The 14,158-nt window shown below is 56.1% G+C and overlaps 2 protein-coding genes across 2 annotated transcripts; one reads left to right on the top strand and one right to left on the bottom strand.

The window, feature by feature from the left end:
• Positions 1–1,972: 1,972 nt before the first annotated feature.
• SLS55_008759 (uncharacterized protein) lies at positions 1,973–4,113 on the bottom strand (the record flags this gene model as incomplete). Its single annotated transcript, XM_066780165.1, has 2 exons — positions 1,973–2,269; positions 2,323–4,113. The coding sequence occupies 2 exons, from the start codon at positions 4,111–4,113 to the stop codon at positions 1,973–1,975; spliced, it is 2,088 nt and encodes a 695-aa protein (XP_066629394.1).
• A 1,556-nt stretch (positions 4,114–5,669) lies between these two features.
• Positions 5,670–13,583, top strand: TAO3 (Cell morphogenesis protein PAG1; the record flags this gene model as incomplete). Its single annotated transcript, XM_066780164.1, has 5 exons — positions 5,670–5,681; positions 5,795–6,439; positions 6,487–6,717; positions 6,768–11,093; positions 11,142–13,583. 5 exons carry the CDS (start codon positions 5,670–5,672, stop codon positions 13,581–13,583), a joined length of 7,656 nt encoding a protein of 2,551 aa, XP_066629393.1.
• Positions 13,584–14,158: the final 575 nt, after the last annotated feature.

The following is a 14,158-nucleotide window of genomic DNA, read 5'->3' as shown; positions in this document are numbered from 1 at the left end:
CCAAGTCGAGACGGGGTAGTTTGACGTCAGCTTCGGCGACTGAAGCGTCGTCGTTACATCCACAAGGCGACTTTCTTACTTTAAGCTGGGCGTGGGCCAACGCAGACACCAACCCGGCTGGCACAGGCCCCCCCAGCCCTGTGGATCTGCGAGATTCCCGCGGGAAGATGCACGCACGTTGCTTGCCAGTTCCCGGTCTGGAATCTTGCCTGTGCATTCGCTTGTCATACATATACGTGTCTGCCCTCCTGGTATTTCAGCACAAGCCTCGACGGCCCGGGGACTGGCCGGCCACCTTCATGGCCGCCTTCGCCTCCATCCGTGCCTGACTGCCAGCCAGGAACCACGTCCGTCAGCCGCTCCCTCCGCAACAAACCGATACGTCAGCCGGCGGGCTGCAGCAGGAAGCAAGGACACTTCCGGCATGCCGACATCAAGGCTCTCTAGCCTCTCGGTGTCCAGGCTCGTTGCTTGTTCGTGAGAAGCTAAGGAGACACCGCAAGACATTGTTGCTAAAGCAGGAAACTCGAAATAACGACTCACCCGTGCTGGTGCCGACCCTGAGAGCCATTGGGTGTCCCGCAGCTCCTGCGGTCCGCGTTTGTCAGCCCGCGAGCCTGGTTTGAGTGACGCGGAAGACACAGGAAGATTCCCCTAGCTGGTGTGCAACGACGTCTTGCTCTTTGAGGCCACCCGTGCGGCTGGTGCTTCGTGGGCGCATACCACATGCGAGGGGCGCCAAAAGCGTAGCGGCTCCAGTGGCCGTCTTGAGCGCCAGCCCGCTCCGTGAAGTGGTGCCCGCTTTACCGGCGATGGCGCCTTCGATCGGATCTCACGATGAGACGTGGCAGGAGAGCCTGCGGATCAGAGCGTCCGGGGATTTGACGATGCGCCCGCCGCGGCGATTGTTCTCCTGACGCGGCGTGAGATGGGACCTGTCACATCGTCCAGTTGCAGCGCGGCCCTTAACGCGCACCCATATCAGCAATCTTGGCTGGTGCTACGGCAGACAACGTAACAGACGACCTCGGCGCGCGGACGCTCGGGTGGGATCGACGGGAGCGCGGGCGGGCGCTGGGCTAGCAATCAGAGTTGTTTCTTGATCATCTGAGGTCCGTGGGGGCGTCGGCCTGCATCCTGGCTGCTGGGACCGATCGCGCATCAAGGCGTAAGCACTCGCACGCAAAGGGGGTTTAACTTCTCGCTTGAATGCAGGAATTTTGCTCCGTGGGCGCCCCAGGTTTCACAGCTGTGCGTTCGGAAGCAGGCAGAGTCGTCCGAACGCCCTGTTCAGGATGCCGGGAGCCACCCGCCCCAAATCTCCCCTCCACGCCCGCGGACGACGCTGCAATGCGCCGGCCTGCTGCTCCTGACCGCCGTTTCCCTGGATCTTTTCTTTTTCTGCGGGCAAGGCTGCCCCAGCGCCGGGCTCCCGTTTGCATGACGTTGTTGGCGCCGGCAGTCGCTGTGCCGCCGCCTGGATTGCGCGTGCCGGGCCCTCGGCCCCCGTGACGTGACCATGGATGCAGGAATGCGCTCTGGTGAGCACAAGGCAGCTGTGGCCGAAAGAGGGATTCGATGCGGAGGCATTCCTCAATGGAATCTGGTGTACCCTGTGGTGACGGGAGAGGCTGTTGGGGTCCACCTTCGATCTTCGTGTGGTCTGAAGACTCCAGGGTCCGTTGCCGCGCTCGCTCTCTGATGCCGCTAGCCGTTCTTGGCCCGCCTCCCAGCCCGGTGAGCTTCGAACACTCGCTGCGACCGACAAGTTGCTTCAAATATTAATCTGTGCATTACTCTATTCCACTCAGACGCCACCGCGTGCCATTTCAGAACTATGCATCCAAAGAAGCCCCAAGCAAACTATATCCACATCAAACAACCCCTGGCGCAGCTGCAGTCAGAACACAGCCGTAGTCTAGGCGATGTCTTGAACAGAAATTTGGTCTAGAAGGAGTTTCTCAAATACTGCCTACGACCAAACATCCTCCTGGTACTGGTTCGATGCGCGCATTGACTTCACAATCTCCTCACCCTTGGATTCCGGCAGTCCGCGCTGCTTGGAGATGATCTGGCCAAGCAGGTCGTTGACAGCGCGCGCCATATTCGCAGCGTCACCGCAAACGTAAAAGTAGGCCTTCTGCTGTAGGAGCTGGTCGACAATCTCGGCGTTCTCCTCGATCTTGTGTTGCACGTAAACCTTGTTTGGTCCTTCACGAGAGAAAGCGGTGTGCATCTCGAATTTATCGCCAAGATCCTTCTGGTATTGCTGTTCCACTTGTTAGCAGGTCTGCAAAGCGGCTTCTGAGGGTTTCTACTGACCTCCCACTCTTCCTTGTAAAGGAAATCTTCATCCCTCCTGCGGCAACCGAAGAAGAGGACCGTCTTGCCAACATTTTCACCAGCGCGAGCCTGCGCCGCACGCTCCTGAACAAATCCTCTGAAGGGCGCAGCACCGGTGCCAGGACCGACCATAATGATGGGTTTGGAGGGATCCGTGGGAAGCTTAAAGTTCGAGTGACGAACGTGCACGGGAACATGGATGCCATCATACTTGTTACGAGGACCGGTAAGAGCGTAATTCAGACCGTGAGGGTCGGGCTCCGCGACACCATGCTGCTTCTGCTTCAGTGCCAGAAGATAGTTCGTGGTAACACCCTTGACAACGTGCGGCGCGCCAGGCTTCTCAATGGACTCGACAACGGCCGTAATGGAGATTTTATCCTTCTGGACGAGCGAGGACGAGGAGATGGAGTAGTAACGCGGCTGGATCTTGTGCAATCCTTCGATCATAATCGAGAAAGGAACCTTGGACCACTGTTCGCCATTCGACTGGAGCTCAAGCAACTGCGCAATGTTTACGTTCAAAGAAGAAACCTTTTCGTGGAAGTAGTCCTTGTCGCCGCCCATCTTAGCCATTTCGGCCTTGATGGTGTCGTTGGGGGCAAATTGAGCCAGAGAAGAAACAAACTGACGAGAGACCGGGGCACAAATTTCCATATGATAGCGGACAACAGCGTCGTACGTGGTGGGCGACGGGAAAGGAACTTTCGCGGTAGGATCGGTACCCTTGACACTGATCACAGTGTCGCGCTTCTCCGCCAAACCAAGGATCCGAAGGAATCTGTCGACCTCCTTGCCCGCGTTGGTGGGCCAGACAGCGACATGATCGCCAGTAGTGTATGACAGGTTGGAGCCGCTGACGTCGACCTCGAGGTGGAGGCAGTTGCGTTCGCCCGGAGTGAAAAGTTCCCGCGACTCGGAAATCGGCGCAATGTACGGGTTGTGGGCATTGTACGGTCCTTTGGACTGGCCTTCCAGATGGTTCTTGTTGGGCTCACCAAGATAGACCGTGTCATCCTCAGTGTTCATGTCAAGCTTCTCCTCGACATCAAAGACAGGTTCGTAGACAGCCTCGCGTTCCTCGAGCTGCATGGCCTCGGTGAGAGCAGCCCACATGGGATCCTTCCAGGCAAGGAAATCCTCTTCCATGGTACCCGCGCCGTCATCACCCTCACCGGCAGCACCAATCCGACTGGCGCCCAGCTTCTGGAGCGCCTTGTCGACATTGCGAACCATAGAGTTGTAATGCTCGTAGGTGTTGTTACCCAGACCAAAAGCGACATACTTGAGATTCTTCAGGGGCTCATCGGCCGCAGTAGCATCCTCGCTGAACGTGGAATCCTCGCTGGTGATGAACTCGTAGAACTCGACCGCATTGTCCGTAGGCTCGCCCTCGCCGTAAGTCGCCAGAACGAAAATGGCAACCTTGTCCTCGGGGAAGACGTCCAGGTTTTCGTAATCGTAATCTTCCAGGTCGGCAACCATCGTCTTCAGGCCGAAACGAGAAGCGCCCTCCTTGGCCAGACGCGAGGCATAGTCCTCGGCGGTACCGGTCTGAGATCCGTAGAAGACCACGCAGTTTTTGCCCGTCTCGTCCATCTTCTCGATGATGTTCCTCGACTTGCCGGCCTTGGCGCCATTGGCGTGGGCGAGCGAGTTTGCGTAAGGATCGGTAGGTTTGGCCCAGTAGGTGCCCTTCGTAAAGTATGCGACGGTGCCCACCAGGATGACGGCGAGCACCACGATGTCGAGCGTGTCGAGTTGCGCCATGATGTCTGGTTGAACGAGAGTTAGCCGGTGCTGGGTGCGGCGGAGATATAGGCATCGCTGGAACTCACCCGGCGCGCGCGAGTCGTCTGGTTCCTGGATCAGAGGCCGTCGCCGAGCTGCGCTGCGTTGGCTACGTGGTCAGAGGGGCGGTGATTCTGCGGCACGGCAATCCGAATAGTCCGAGGGTGGAAGTGCGAGACCGGCTTGTGAAGGCACGTGTGGAGCAACCAACCCGAGGAGTCCGGGGATCGCAGCGCGGACGTGCGGCCGTGCTGAGGCAGAGCTGTTGACTGTTGACTGCAAGAGGTCTGCTTGGGGGCGGCAGTGCACGTCTTATGGCGGGCTGATGGTCGATGACAGTGAACAAGTAGCCAGGTCCCTCTGCTGTCGCCTCGGATCTCGCAGTCAGCGGAACGCAGACTCGGAAAGCCAGCTGGACTGAGCCGTGGATGCCTATCCTTTAACTGCGCATTTAGGCCAATGAGGGCTAAGCCGGGGCGACTTGGCCGGCAGTCGGCCTGCAGCGCGGAAGAGCAGCGCTCCGGACACGGCGCCCGCACTCGCGAGATTCTCGGCTACCTGCAGCGGCGTTCGGCGCCCTAGCATCGCTGCAACAGTGCCTCTTGCAGGCTGCGTCGGGCTGGCGAATCCGGAAGCCCACGGTACGATCGTCTATTCTTGGTCATTCTGGCTGCTCCGGAGCCTCGGACGGGCTCAGCGGCGGATGGCGTCTGCTGACTACGACAAAGACGTGCCGGTGAGGAACAAGAATTAAGAATAAAGGGCGTCCCGGCTGGCATCGGACCACCCTCTCATCAGCCGCCCGTCAGCCGCAGGCTCTAGGCTGAGGCGTGCGCCGAGAGACATGCGCACACCCAAGGCCCGTCGAGCGCGGCCCGCTGGCGCTGCAATTGCAAGGCACAGGCGCGCCGTGATTTGCTGCGCAGGAATTCCATAGCGGCCAGGCAGGGGGGTCTGCACACTCAGCAGACCGCTGCGTCGGCGGCCAACGGTCACGGCCAACGGCCTGCATCAGCCCTGGCAAGAGCCTTGACGTGCAGGCAACGGTTTCGTTTGTGAAGACCAGGGCCGGCGCGCCACCCGCTCGCGTGAAGGAAGCACTCAGGAGACGGCGACGCGGCAGCTCCCCAGACGCGCAGGAACAGGCGCACGCAAGCACAGCTCGGTCGCGCCCTTGGGCCCAGTCGCTCCGCCGTGACTCGCCGCAACACCCCGTCGATCATCGTCGGCGGACCCTCCTCTGCGTCAACCCATTGGGCCGAGCCGTCAGGCACTGGCTCCTCCCGCCGCTCGAGCTTCTCTCCCTGCGCGCATGGGCGTCGTTCACTCTCGCGGAGCCAGCCCATAAAATTATTGCTGCTGCCCACGCCGCTCGCACGCCCTATCTGCCAGCCGCCCATGGCCACCGCGTAGAGCGCCGTCTCTGCACCTCCAGGCGGGATGGGTGAGTAGTGTGCCCCTCACTGTTTCCTGCCGCCCCGGGGTTTCCGCAGGCCAAAGTGCTTCCACATCGAGATGCGTGCATGCCGCGCCTCATGGCTGTCCTCGTCCGCCACATACACGCCTCGTCCTGCCGTCTGCTGCTGTTGGTTCCTGGTGCTTCTTCGCGCAGCCTACTGATCAAGCCGTTGTCGTTTCAGCTCTTCCCCCTCTGTCACAGTCACGACAGCATGTGGGCAACCCGTCGCACCACCATTCCGACTTTCCCGCACCATCCTCTGTCCCCTCCGCTCCCTCCCGCGACTCGTCGGTGACACGAGGCCGCGCGCCTACTGTGAGCAGTCAGCGCGGCCCGTCCTCACGCTCGCAAACGCCCGTCGTGGCCATCTCCCGAGAGCGCCCCAGCCCGGACGCGGGCGTGGAAAGGAAGCTGGAGAGGAAGCCATCGCAGTCGTACGGTCACCATCGCAACACTTCCATCGTCCATGGAAAACCACATTCGCGGAATACGAGTTTCGTTAACTCGCCAGGCACCAGTCCTCTGAGTCCGCAGATAATACCCGCCTCCAGTGGCGTAGGCGCGAATGGCCTCGATGGCCCCTTCATGATGCAGCAGGACGAGCTCGCAGAACTTCCCGCGACCATCTCGCCGTCCGGTTCGAATAGTGGCGCAAGGTACGGCACTGGTCCGCCATCGGTAAGCGGTGAATACCGCGCCTACAATGAGCAACAGTATCGTGGGGAACCCAGGCGCCTCGATCGCACTGATAGTCTCAGGATCAAGCAACCTCATGTGCGCTCGCAGTCGCGGCATCATCATGGCCGCACTGTGGGCGAGCTTGCGCTGCACCACCTATTCAACGCGGTACGTGCAAAGCCTATGTGCCGTTGGACTTTGCTAACTCCGAGTAGTTTGTTGGACAGGCAGACCAGAAAATAAACCAATGCGTCACTGATGTTCAGGGTGCAGAACCGCGGGTCGAGGCCATATGCGGCCCCGGTGTTGACCCAGCATTCGATCAATTGATTTCCGCACTTGGACACATCGCGCGCGAAAAACCGAAGCCTTTGATAGATACTTTGATGTTCTGGCGCAAAGCGAAGAGCGAGAAGGCTAGCGACAAGAAGAAGGAGTTCGATCAGGTAGGATCATCCAGTAGTTAGAAGTTTACAAGGTCTAACCTACTAGGTAGATGAGGGGAGCAGTGATGCCACCAGGCGATCTCACCCAACGACGGCCAGGAGAACCTCAGGCATACACGAGCTTGCACGCCCCCACACACGCCACACTAGCCCTACAACGGGAGGTTGTGGAGGCCGAGCGCAAGTCCACGGTCTCCATATACCTCCTCTGCCGAGTCTTGATGGAGATCATCGGCCAGAGCAGCTTGACGCATGTGACGGAGGAGATGGCGGAACGACTTGAAGATATCATTTACTCCCAGCTCAAGCAGGCTGATCCTGAATCTCTGGACGAGTCGCCTCTCCGCAACGCAAACTGGTCGATCTTTGGACGACTCCTCGGAGTTATGAGCGACATGAATTTTGACAGCGTGGCGGGACGATTTATCGCTGACCTGAAAGAAATGCAGAAGCATCTAAGCATCAAAGGGGTCCACAATAGGCCCATCGAAGGGAAAGCCGTGCTTATCGTGCGAGGAATGAAGTCCTTGAAGCTCAAGTACAGCCCGGAGGATGCTTGGAGTCGCTCCTGCGACTTGATGCAAAACCTTGCCGAGCTCTTTGCCGATGTTCACGGACAACCCGTCAAGTACGCTTACTGCAACCTTTTCGAGGAGCTACTGCTGCCAATTGCGGCGAATGCCACATCTGAAGTCAACATCACGAAGTGGAAACGCTTCCTTGATACCATCAAGCCAAGAATTTCACAAATGCTGAGCAAACCAAAACATTGGCAGGTCGCCTTTCCACTCATGACGGTTTTGACATGTGTATCGCCTCACGATGCCTTCGCATCTCACTGGATGAGCCTGGTCACTCCGCTAGGGCCTAAGCTCAAGGAACGTACTACCAGGCCACATGCTCTCCGGAATATATGCCGACTAGCCTGGGTTTACCTGTATAGGATCTCCGATTCCCACGGAACCACAGTCCGGAAGTTGGAGGAAATCATCCGATTAGTATTCCAACCTGGAAGGAGGTCGTACCTGTCCACCGAGTCCACCATTGCTGAACCCCTCATCCAGCTCATCCGGATAATCGGCTTCAAATATCAGGACCTTTGTTTCAAGAACATCATCTTCCCTTTGATGAACTCTGATCAGTTCGGAAGTGGAAAAGATCTGAGAGTTGAGAATTTGGAGCCCGAGAGGATGGTCATAGGGATAAGAGCATTCCTTGCCGTCATGGCCGACTTGGAAAAAGGGGAACAACCTCCGTTTCCTATATCCTTCGTAAATGACGACCTGCTGTATCCTCTCGATGCGCCTCTGCAACCTGTCAGCCCTCGACCCCCGGCAGGCATCCGAACGAAAGCGGTAACGGTCAAAGAGGAACGGCTGTCCAGGCCTGTGGTTGTTGCAGATTTTCCAGAGATTGCAAAAGAATATTACAACAAATTTTGCAAGATTCTTGGCGAGATCACAATCATCTGCGACAATGCTTTTGGCGGCCAGGCGGTCCTCGATGAAAAGTTCTCTACCCCGACACCGAAGACGCCAATGGCCGAAGCATTCAGTTTTGGGAGAAGGGACGACCACCTCGCCCCAACGGATGCCCGGCAGGGTTTCTATGACCTTCTCCACGTTGCAGTCCAGGCTCTTCCCAGGTGCCTCTCTCCGCATATCCACTTCAATCACCTGATCAACCTCCTTTGTACGGGGACTGCGCATGTCCAAAGTAGCATAGCAGCTTCGTCTGCACAGTCCTTGAAATCCATTGCACGACAGTCTCATGCGCAACAGGTAACCATTGGGTTCGCGAGGTTTATTTTCAACTTCGAGGATCGTTATGCCACCATGTCTGATGGGGGAATGCTCGGCGCTGGGCATATCGAGAGCACGCTGAGGCTCTATGTAGAGCTGCTCCAAATATGGATCGACGAAATCAAGCTTAGAAGTCAAAAGGTGTCGGGCGATCCGGACGGCGACAAGGCCGCTCAACTTGGTTTCATGGGAGTCGATGCATACGTGGATGAGATCGAATCCCACGGCCTGTTCTTTCTCTGCTCGCCATCTCGAAGGGTCCGGACTTTTGCGGTCACTGTGCTTCGGCTTGTAACCGAATTTGATACAGCTTTGGGAAGGGAAAGTAGCCGGGTCATACGCATCCTAGAAGGCAGCCCTCAGGTCGTCATGGACGTCAATGACGAAAAACTCTCGGTCGCGGAGAGGAGCCGGCTGCAGAGAGGGATGCGAAAGAGCAATCTGCACAGCACCTTGGTGGAGCTTTGCAGCAGCGATGCACCCTACGACTCGACACTCTGGTTCAAGATGTTTCCGAATCTCATCAAGATCGCCTTCGAAATTTGTCCTTTCGCGATTGCCCACACCAGAAACAATGTCTGCGGGCGATTGTTTCAGATGCAACACAACATCGAAATGCTTGCACAAGCACCACGACCTTCTCCATATCCCTCCTATGAAATGGCCGCCAACAAGTCACGGGTGGTCACTTCTCCGGAGATGGGCATAGAGCAGTGGAAACTGTATCTCATCTTCGCCTGCACCACTCTGACCACCGCCAGAGCTCAACAAGCCACATCTCAGCAAACACCATCACATTCGAGAAAGGGCTCTAAGTCTTCGCAAAAGGCATCCCCAGCCAATAGGGTCTATTCGGCGGATGTACTCTTCGAACGCGTCGCAGCGCTTCTTCAGGCTCCAAACGCTGCAGTTCGAGAAGCAGCTGTCATTGGACTGGGCTCCATCAACCAGAATATCTACAGGACTCTGTTGGAGTCTCTGCAACCTCTGGTGGGGAAGTGCAACGATGATGCCAAGTCACGCCTTGCAACACAAATGATGCAAACAACAATGCATCAGCGTACAGTGTCTGCTCCTCGTCGGGATCGCACAGTGGACTTCCTCCGGACCGAGATCACCAACGTTTATAAGTTGACCTCCCATTTCCTGGAGGACCCCGAGATCTATGGAGATGACTGGATACTCAACAACCTTGTTACCTTCACAAAGGACCTCCGTTTGTTCCTCAATGACCAAGAAGTCCAGAACGAGTGGAGCTACAGCAAGCTGAGAACACATTACTGTGGCGTCATGGAGGCCCTGTTCGAAGGCATCAACAGAACGAAGGATCCCATCCGTTGGATGCCATTCCAAGCGCGAAAAGCCGCTTTTGCCCTGATGGAAGATTGGTGTGGGTATTCGCCCAATCAAAACCAAATCCGGCAAAGAGAAGATTCCATGCGCCGCTCTCTCCTTGAGCGTGAATCAGATCCGGGCAATAAGACATACGCCACCGCTTCGATGGAAATCGAAAAAAAGGAATTGCGCACCGCCGCCTTGAGCGCGATGGCAACACTGTGTGCAGGACCGATAAGAATCCAAACGGAGAGCGGTGTCAATCTCCAGTTCGATGTGAGGCGATTGATTACATGGATCGATTCCATCTTCGATACCCTCAGCGACAAGTCTCACAGCATTGGTCGCCGTGCTCTCCGGAACTTGATCTTGCACAATAAGGATCATCCATACCTTCTTGAGCGTTCAATCGAAATGTGCTACCTCTGCAAAAGTTCAAAGGCCCTTGAGAGTTACTTTGAAGTCGTCACCCAGGTCATGACTGAGCGGGAAGACTACGTGCTCCCGTTCTTCAAAGTCCTTGCAGCGGGGCTCTACGCCCTAGGCAATGAAAGTAACCAGATTCGGATGAAGTCCGCCCGCATTCTGCGGATACTAGAGGAGCGTCAGCACAAGAATTCAAAGCTCCAAGACCTAGACATCAGTATTTCAGACAAAACCATCGCCGTGTACAAAGCAGCGCAGTTTGAAATGTCTCGGAGGCTTGCCAAGCAACATTCGGAGCTTGCTTTTTTCGTCTTCTCCGAGTTTTCCTACTACTTTAATCAACTGAAGCCAGACCAACAACGGAACTTGGTCGCGGCAATGCTGCCCTGGGTCCAGATCATCGAGCTCCAAGTTGACCCCAATGGAGGTCCAACCGCGAATTCTTGGATGCTTCTTGTGAACCTCCTGGAGATCACTATCAAAAATGGGACCATACTCCACAACGAGATCCAAGCCCTGTGGCAGGCATTGGCCAACGGCCCACATGCCGGAAACGTCCAGTTGGTTCTTGACTTCATCATCTCTCTGTGCTCGGACAAGAGAGAGCAGAACTTCGTGGACTATGCCAAGCAAATAGTCGTTTACCTGTCCAATACTTTGGCTGGATCCAAGGTTGTTGAGTTCCTCCTTTTGAAGATCACTCCAAGATCAATGGCCCCAGAGAAGCGTGAACCTATCCAGGTACCGTCAGATTGCGCCCTTTTCCCTTACGTGGCAGACCTTACCACCATTCTGGCCGCAGGCAGTAAGCAGGTAAGTTCGGAAATGACGACCAAGGAGATTGTGTGCTGACGTCTTCAGTCTGGGTTCTCGATGGGTCAACTGTGTCTCATCCTTTTGGTGGACCTGATGGTGTCGCCTCTTGCCCTGAGCAAAGAAAGCGTGCCCCTGTTACTCCAGGGTGTCTTGGTCTTGTGGGATCATTATACACCCGTCGTGCAGGATCAGGCGCGAGAAATGCTCGTGCATCTCATTCACGAGCTCGTCATCTCGAAGATCGACGTTGGGAACACCACCCCGGACAAAGAATACATTGAAGATTTCATCGAATCGATCAGACGGCATAACCCCAGGGTTGTCTGGTCATACGACGATTCTAACGGAAAGGTCGAAGATGAGTCTGACTCCCGAGTACCAGAAGCGATGCTCAATGTCGCAACGGAAGTGGTGAAGATCTTCTCGATTACCTACCCGGGAATCCGTGAAGAGTGGGGCAAGACGACTCTCAGTTGGGCCACCAACTGTCCTGTACGACATCTTGCCTGCCGGTCGTTCCAGCTCTTCCGTTGCATACTGAGCTCGCTTGACCAGAACATGCTTGGAGACATGTTGGCGCGACTCTCGAACACAATCTCGGACGAGGATGACGAAATCATTACCTTCTCTATGGAGATCCTTACGACTTTGAAGACAGTGATTGAGGCGCTCGCCAACAGCGATCTCATCCAGTACCCGCAGCTTTTTTGGACGGCCTGTGCATGCTTGCAGACGGTTCATGAAGCAGAGTTCCTGGAGAGTTTGGCTATACTGGACAAACTTCTCGACAAGTTGGACCTTGGGGACCCTGCAGTACTGAAGCTGCTCAGAGAAAACTATCCCTCTCAGTGGGATGGCACATTCGAGGGCCTCGCAGAGCTCGTGTACAAAGGAATTAGATCGAGCACTTGCTACGATCGAACGTTGAAGATCCTCGAGAAGCTTGCTGCTCTGCCTCCAAGCGACCTCATCGGCCCTGATAACGTCCTCCTTTTTACCATACTTGCCAACCTTCCGCGGTATCTCCGACTCTTCGAGAAGGAGGGTAGAGACTCCTTGGTATTGGCATCGGCAGACAACATTGCCAACATTGCGGATTGCAAGGGTTACAGTGATGTTTCCGAGGCGCTGCAATCACTGGCAGTCATGAGATATCGTACAGACAAGGACTTTCTCACTCAGATCGTGCCCGCCATCCGAGAGAATTTCTTCCCCGACTACGACTTCAAGACGCTGGTGTTCCTGATGGGCCTGTTGCTCAACAAAAATGCGTGGGTCAAGATCAGAACTATGCAGTTGCTGTGTTTCATCATCCCAGACGTCGATATGAAAAAGCCAGAAGTGACTTCGAAGGGCTCCGATCTCATTTCACCGTTGCTCCGGCTGCTGCAAACCGAATTCTGCCTGCAAGCCCTTCAGGTCCTGGACAATGTGCTCACCATACCTTTGACTGGCGCATCAACGCCTTTGGATCGACACCACCTTCGGATGAGCATGGCTGGCTCGCACTCGAGTAAGGCGTTCCGTAAGGAATACGAGCGGACCCAAAGCCTGTACGGCATACCAGAAGAGACGGGCTGGTCCATTCCCATGCCAGCCGTGCACTCTGTCCTGACGAGGCACAATGTCCATGCTGTCTTCTACTCCACGGTAGCGACCGAGGCTGCAACGACCGAAGTGTCGACGCCTAAAATCGAGTTCAGGGCGGAGGAGTATCCACCATCCTTTTCCGGCTCCTACTTCCCTACTGACGACAGAACGGCCACAATGACTTCGGATGCCACACGTGGCGATGGCCATATCGGCGATCTGGTCATGACCTTGGATAGTCTGGATGATTTCTTCGACGAAGAGGACGATTTCGACGGCGCAAGTCACATGCCGCCAAGTCCAGGCATGGGTCGCTTCCAGAACGGTGGGCTCCAAATCCGAGAGCATCTTTACGATCAACAGACGGCGCCGCTGCTGCATAAGTCTCTTACTCGCAACGCAAGCGTTAGCTCGTTCCAAACAGGCTTTGCCGACATGAAGGTCACACCAACTCGCGATCCGGGCGTCATGACGCCTACCGCGTTCACGTCGCCTGGTGGAGGCTCAGGGCAGGTTCCGAGCCTACCAGTGCCTCGGCCAGGTATGCACTCGCGCTCAGTGACGTCGCCAGCTCTCAATCAACAACGTACGCCCCCGGGGCCCGGGCCCGGGCCAGTGATTGATGAGTACGACGAGACGTTATCGGATGACGATCTCACGCTCAGCCGCGCACCAAGCAGCGATTACAGATCAAACCATTCGTTCGACCACCAGGCAAGAGGCCCGTTTGCAAACACACGTGCTGGCATCCGATCACACATGCGGCGCTTGACGGGTGGCGGCGAAAGAGACAAGGAGAGGTCGCGAGACGCGATGAGGGCGGCGCTTCAAAGGAGCCCGCAGGTACCCAAGGTGCCTGATGTCTACCTGCATAACCCCAAGTCAGCAGATCCTTGAGATGGCGCCTTTTTTTCTTTTATCTTTCCTTCTCGGTCTTGTTTATATGTTTCTGGTGTTCGTGTTCAGCACAGATTGGAGCGGGGGCTCCAGGGGTTCAAACTGGTGTATCCTTTTCCCGAAGTTGGCTTTGTTTTGTATCTTTCTCCGACCCTGTCATGATTTGTTTCTACTATTGCGACTGTGAGCGTAATGCTGGCATAGAGACGACCTAGCATCAGCCTGGCGTTTGATCTGTTTCTCGTTTCTGCAAGTTATACCACGTTCGCTTTCTCGTGTTGTTTGTTCCGGGGCAGGAGGCGGGCGTACATATCCGCGAAGCCAGAATAGTAGTGTTTTACGATGGGGCTGAGATTCTTGGTGCGGCCCTGCTTGAGGGAAGGGGTAAGGGAGAAAAAAGTCTGGCTTTGCTTGGGGCGACTGGTTCGGTTCTGATGTAAGTACATGTGGGAGGACGACTCGGGGGTAATTTTGTGGGTCGGCGGTGGTGGCTGGGCAGAATGGTGCAAGCCGACCATCGCCCAAGCTGTCGCTCTCCTCGGCGCCGCTTGAGGTGTGAAAGAAAGACGCATTCG

The sequence above is a fragment of the Diplodia seriata genome (genome assembly GCF_021436955.1).
Source record: "Diplodia seriata strain FDS-637 chromosome Unknown scaffold_9, whole genome shotgun sequence".
In the NCBI taxonomy this organism is placed as follows: Eukaryota; Fungi; Ascomycota; class Dothideomycetes; order Botryosphaeriales; family Botryosphaeriaceae; genus Diplodia; species Diplodia seriata.
The sequence above is the reverse complement of the archived record's forward strand: the minus strand, read 5'-3'. Positions and strand labels throughout refer to the sequence as shown.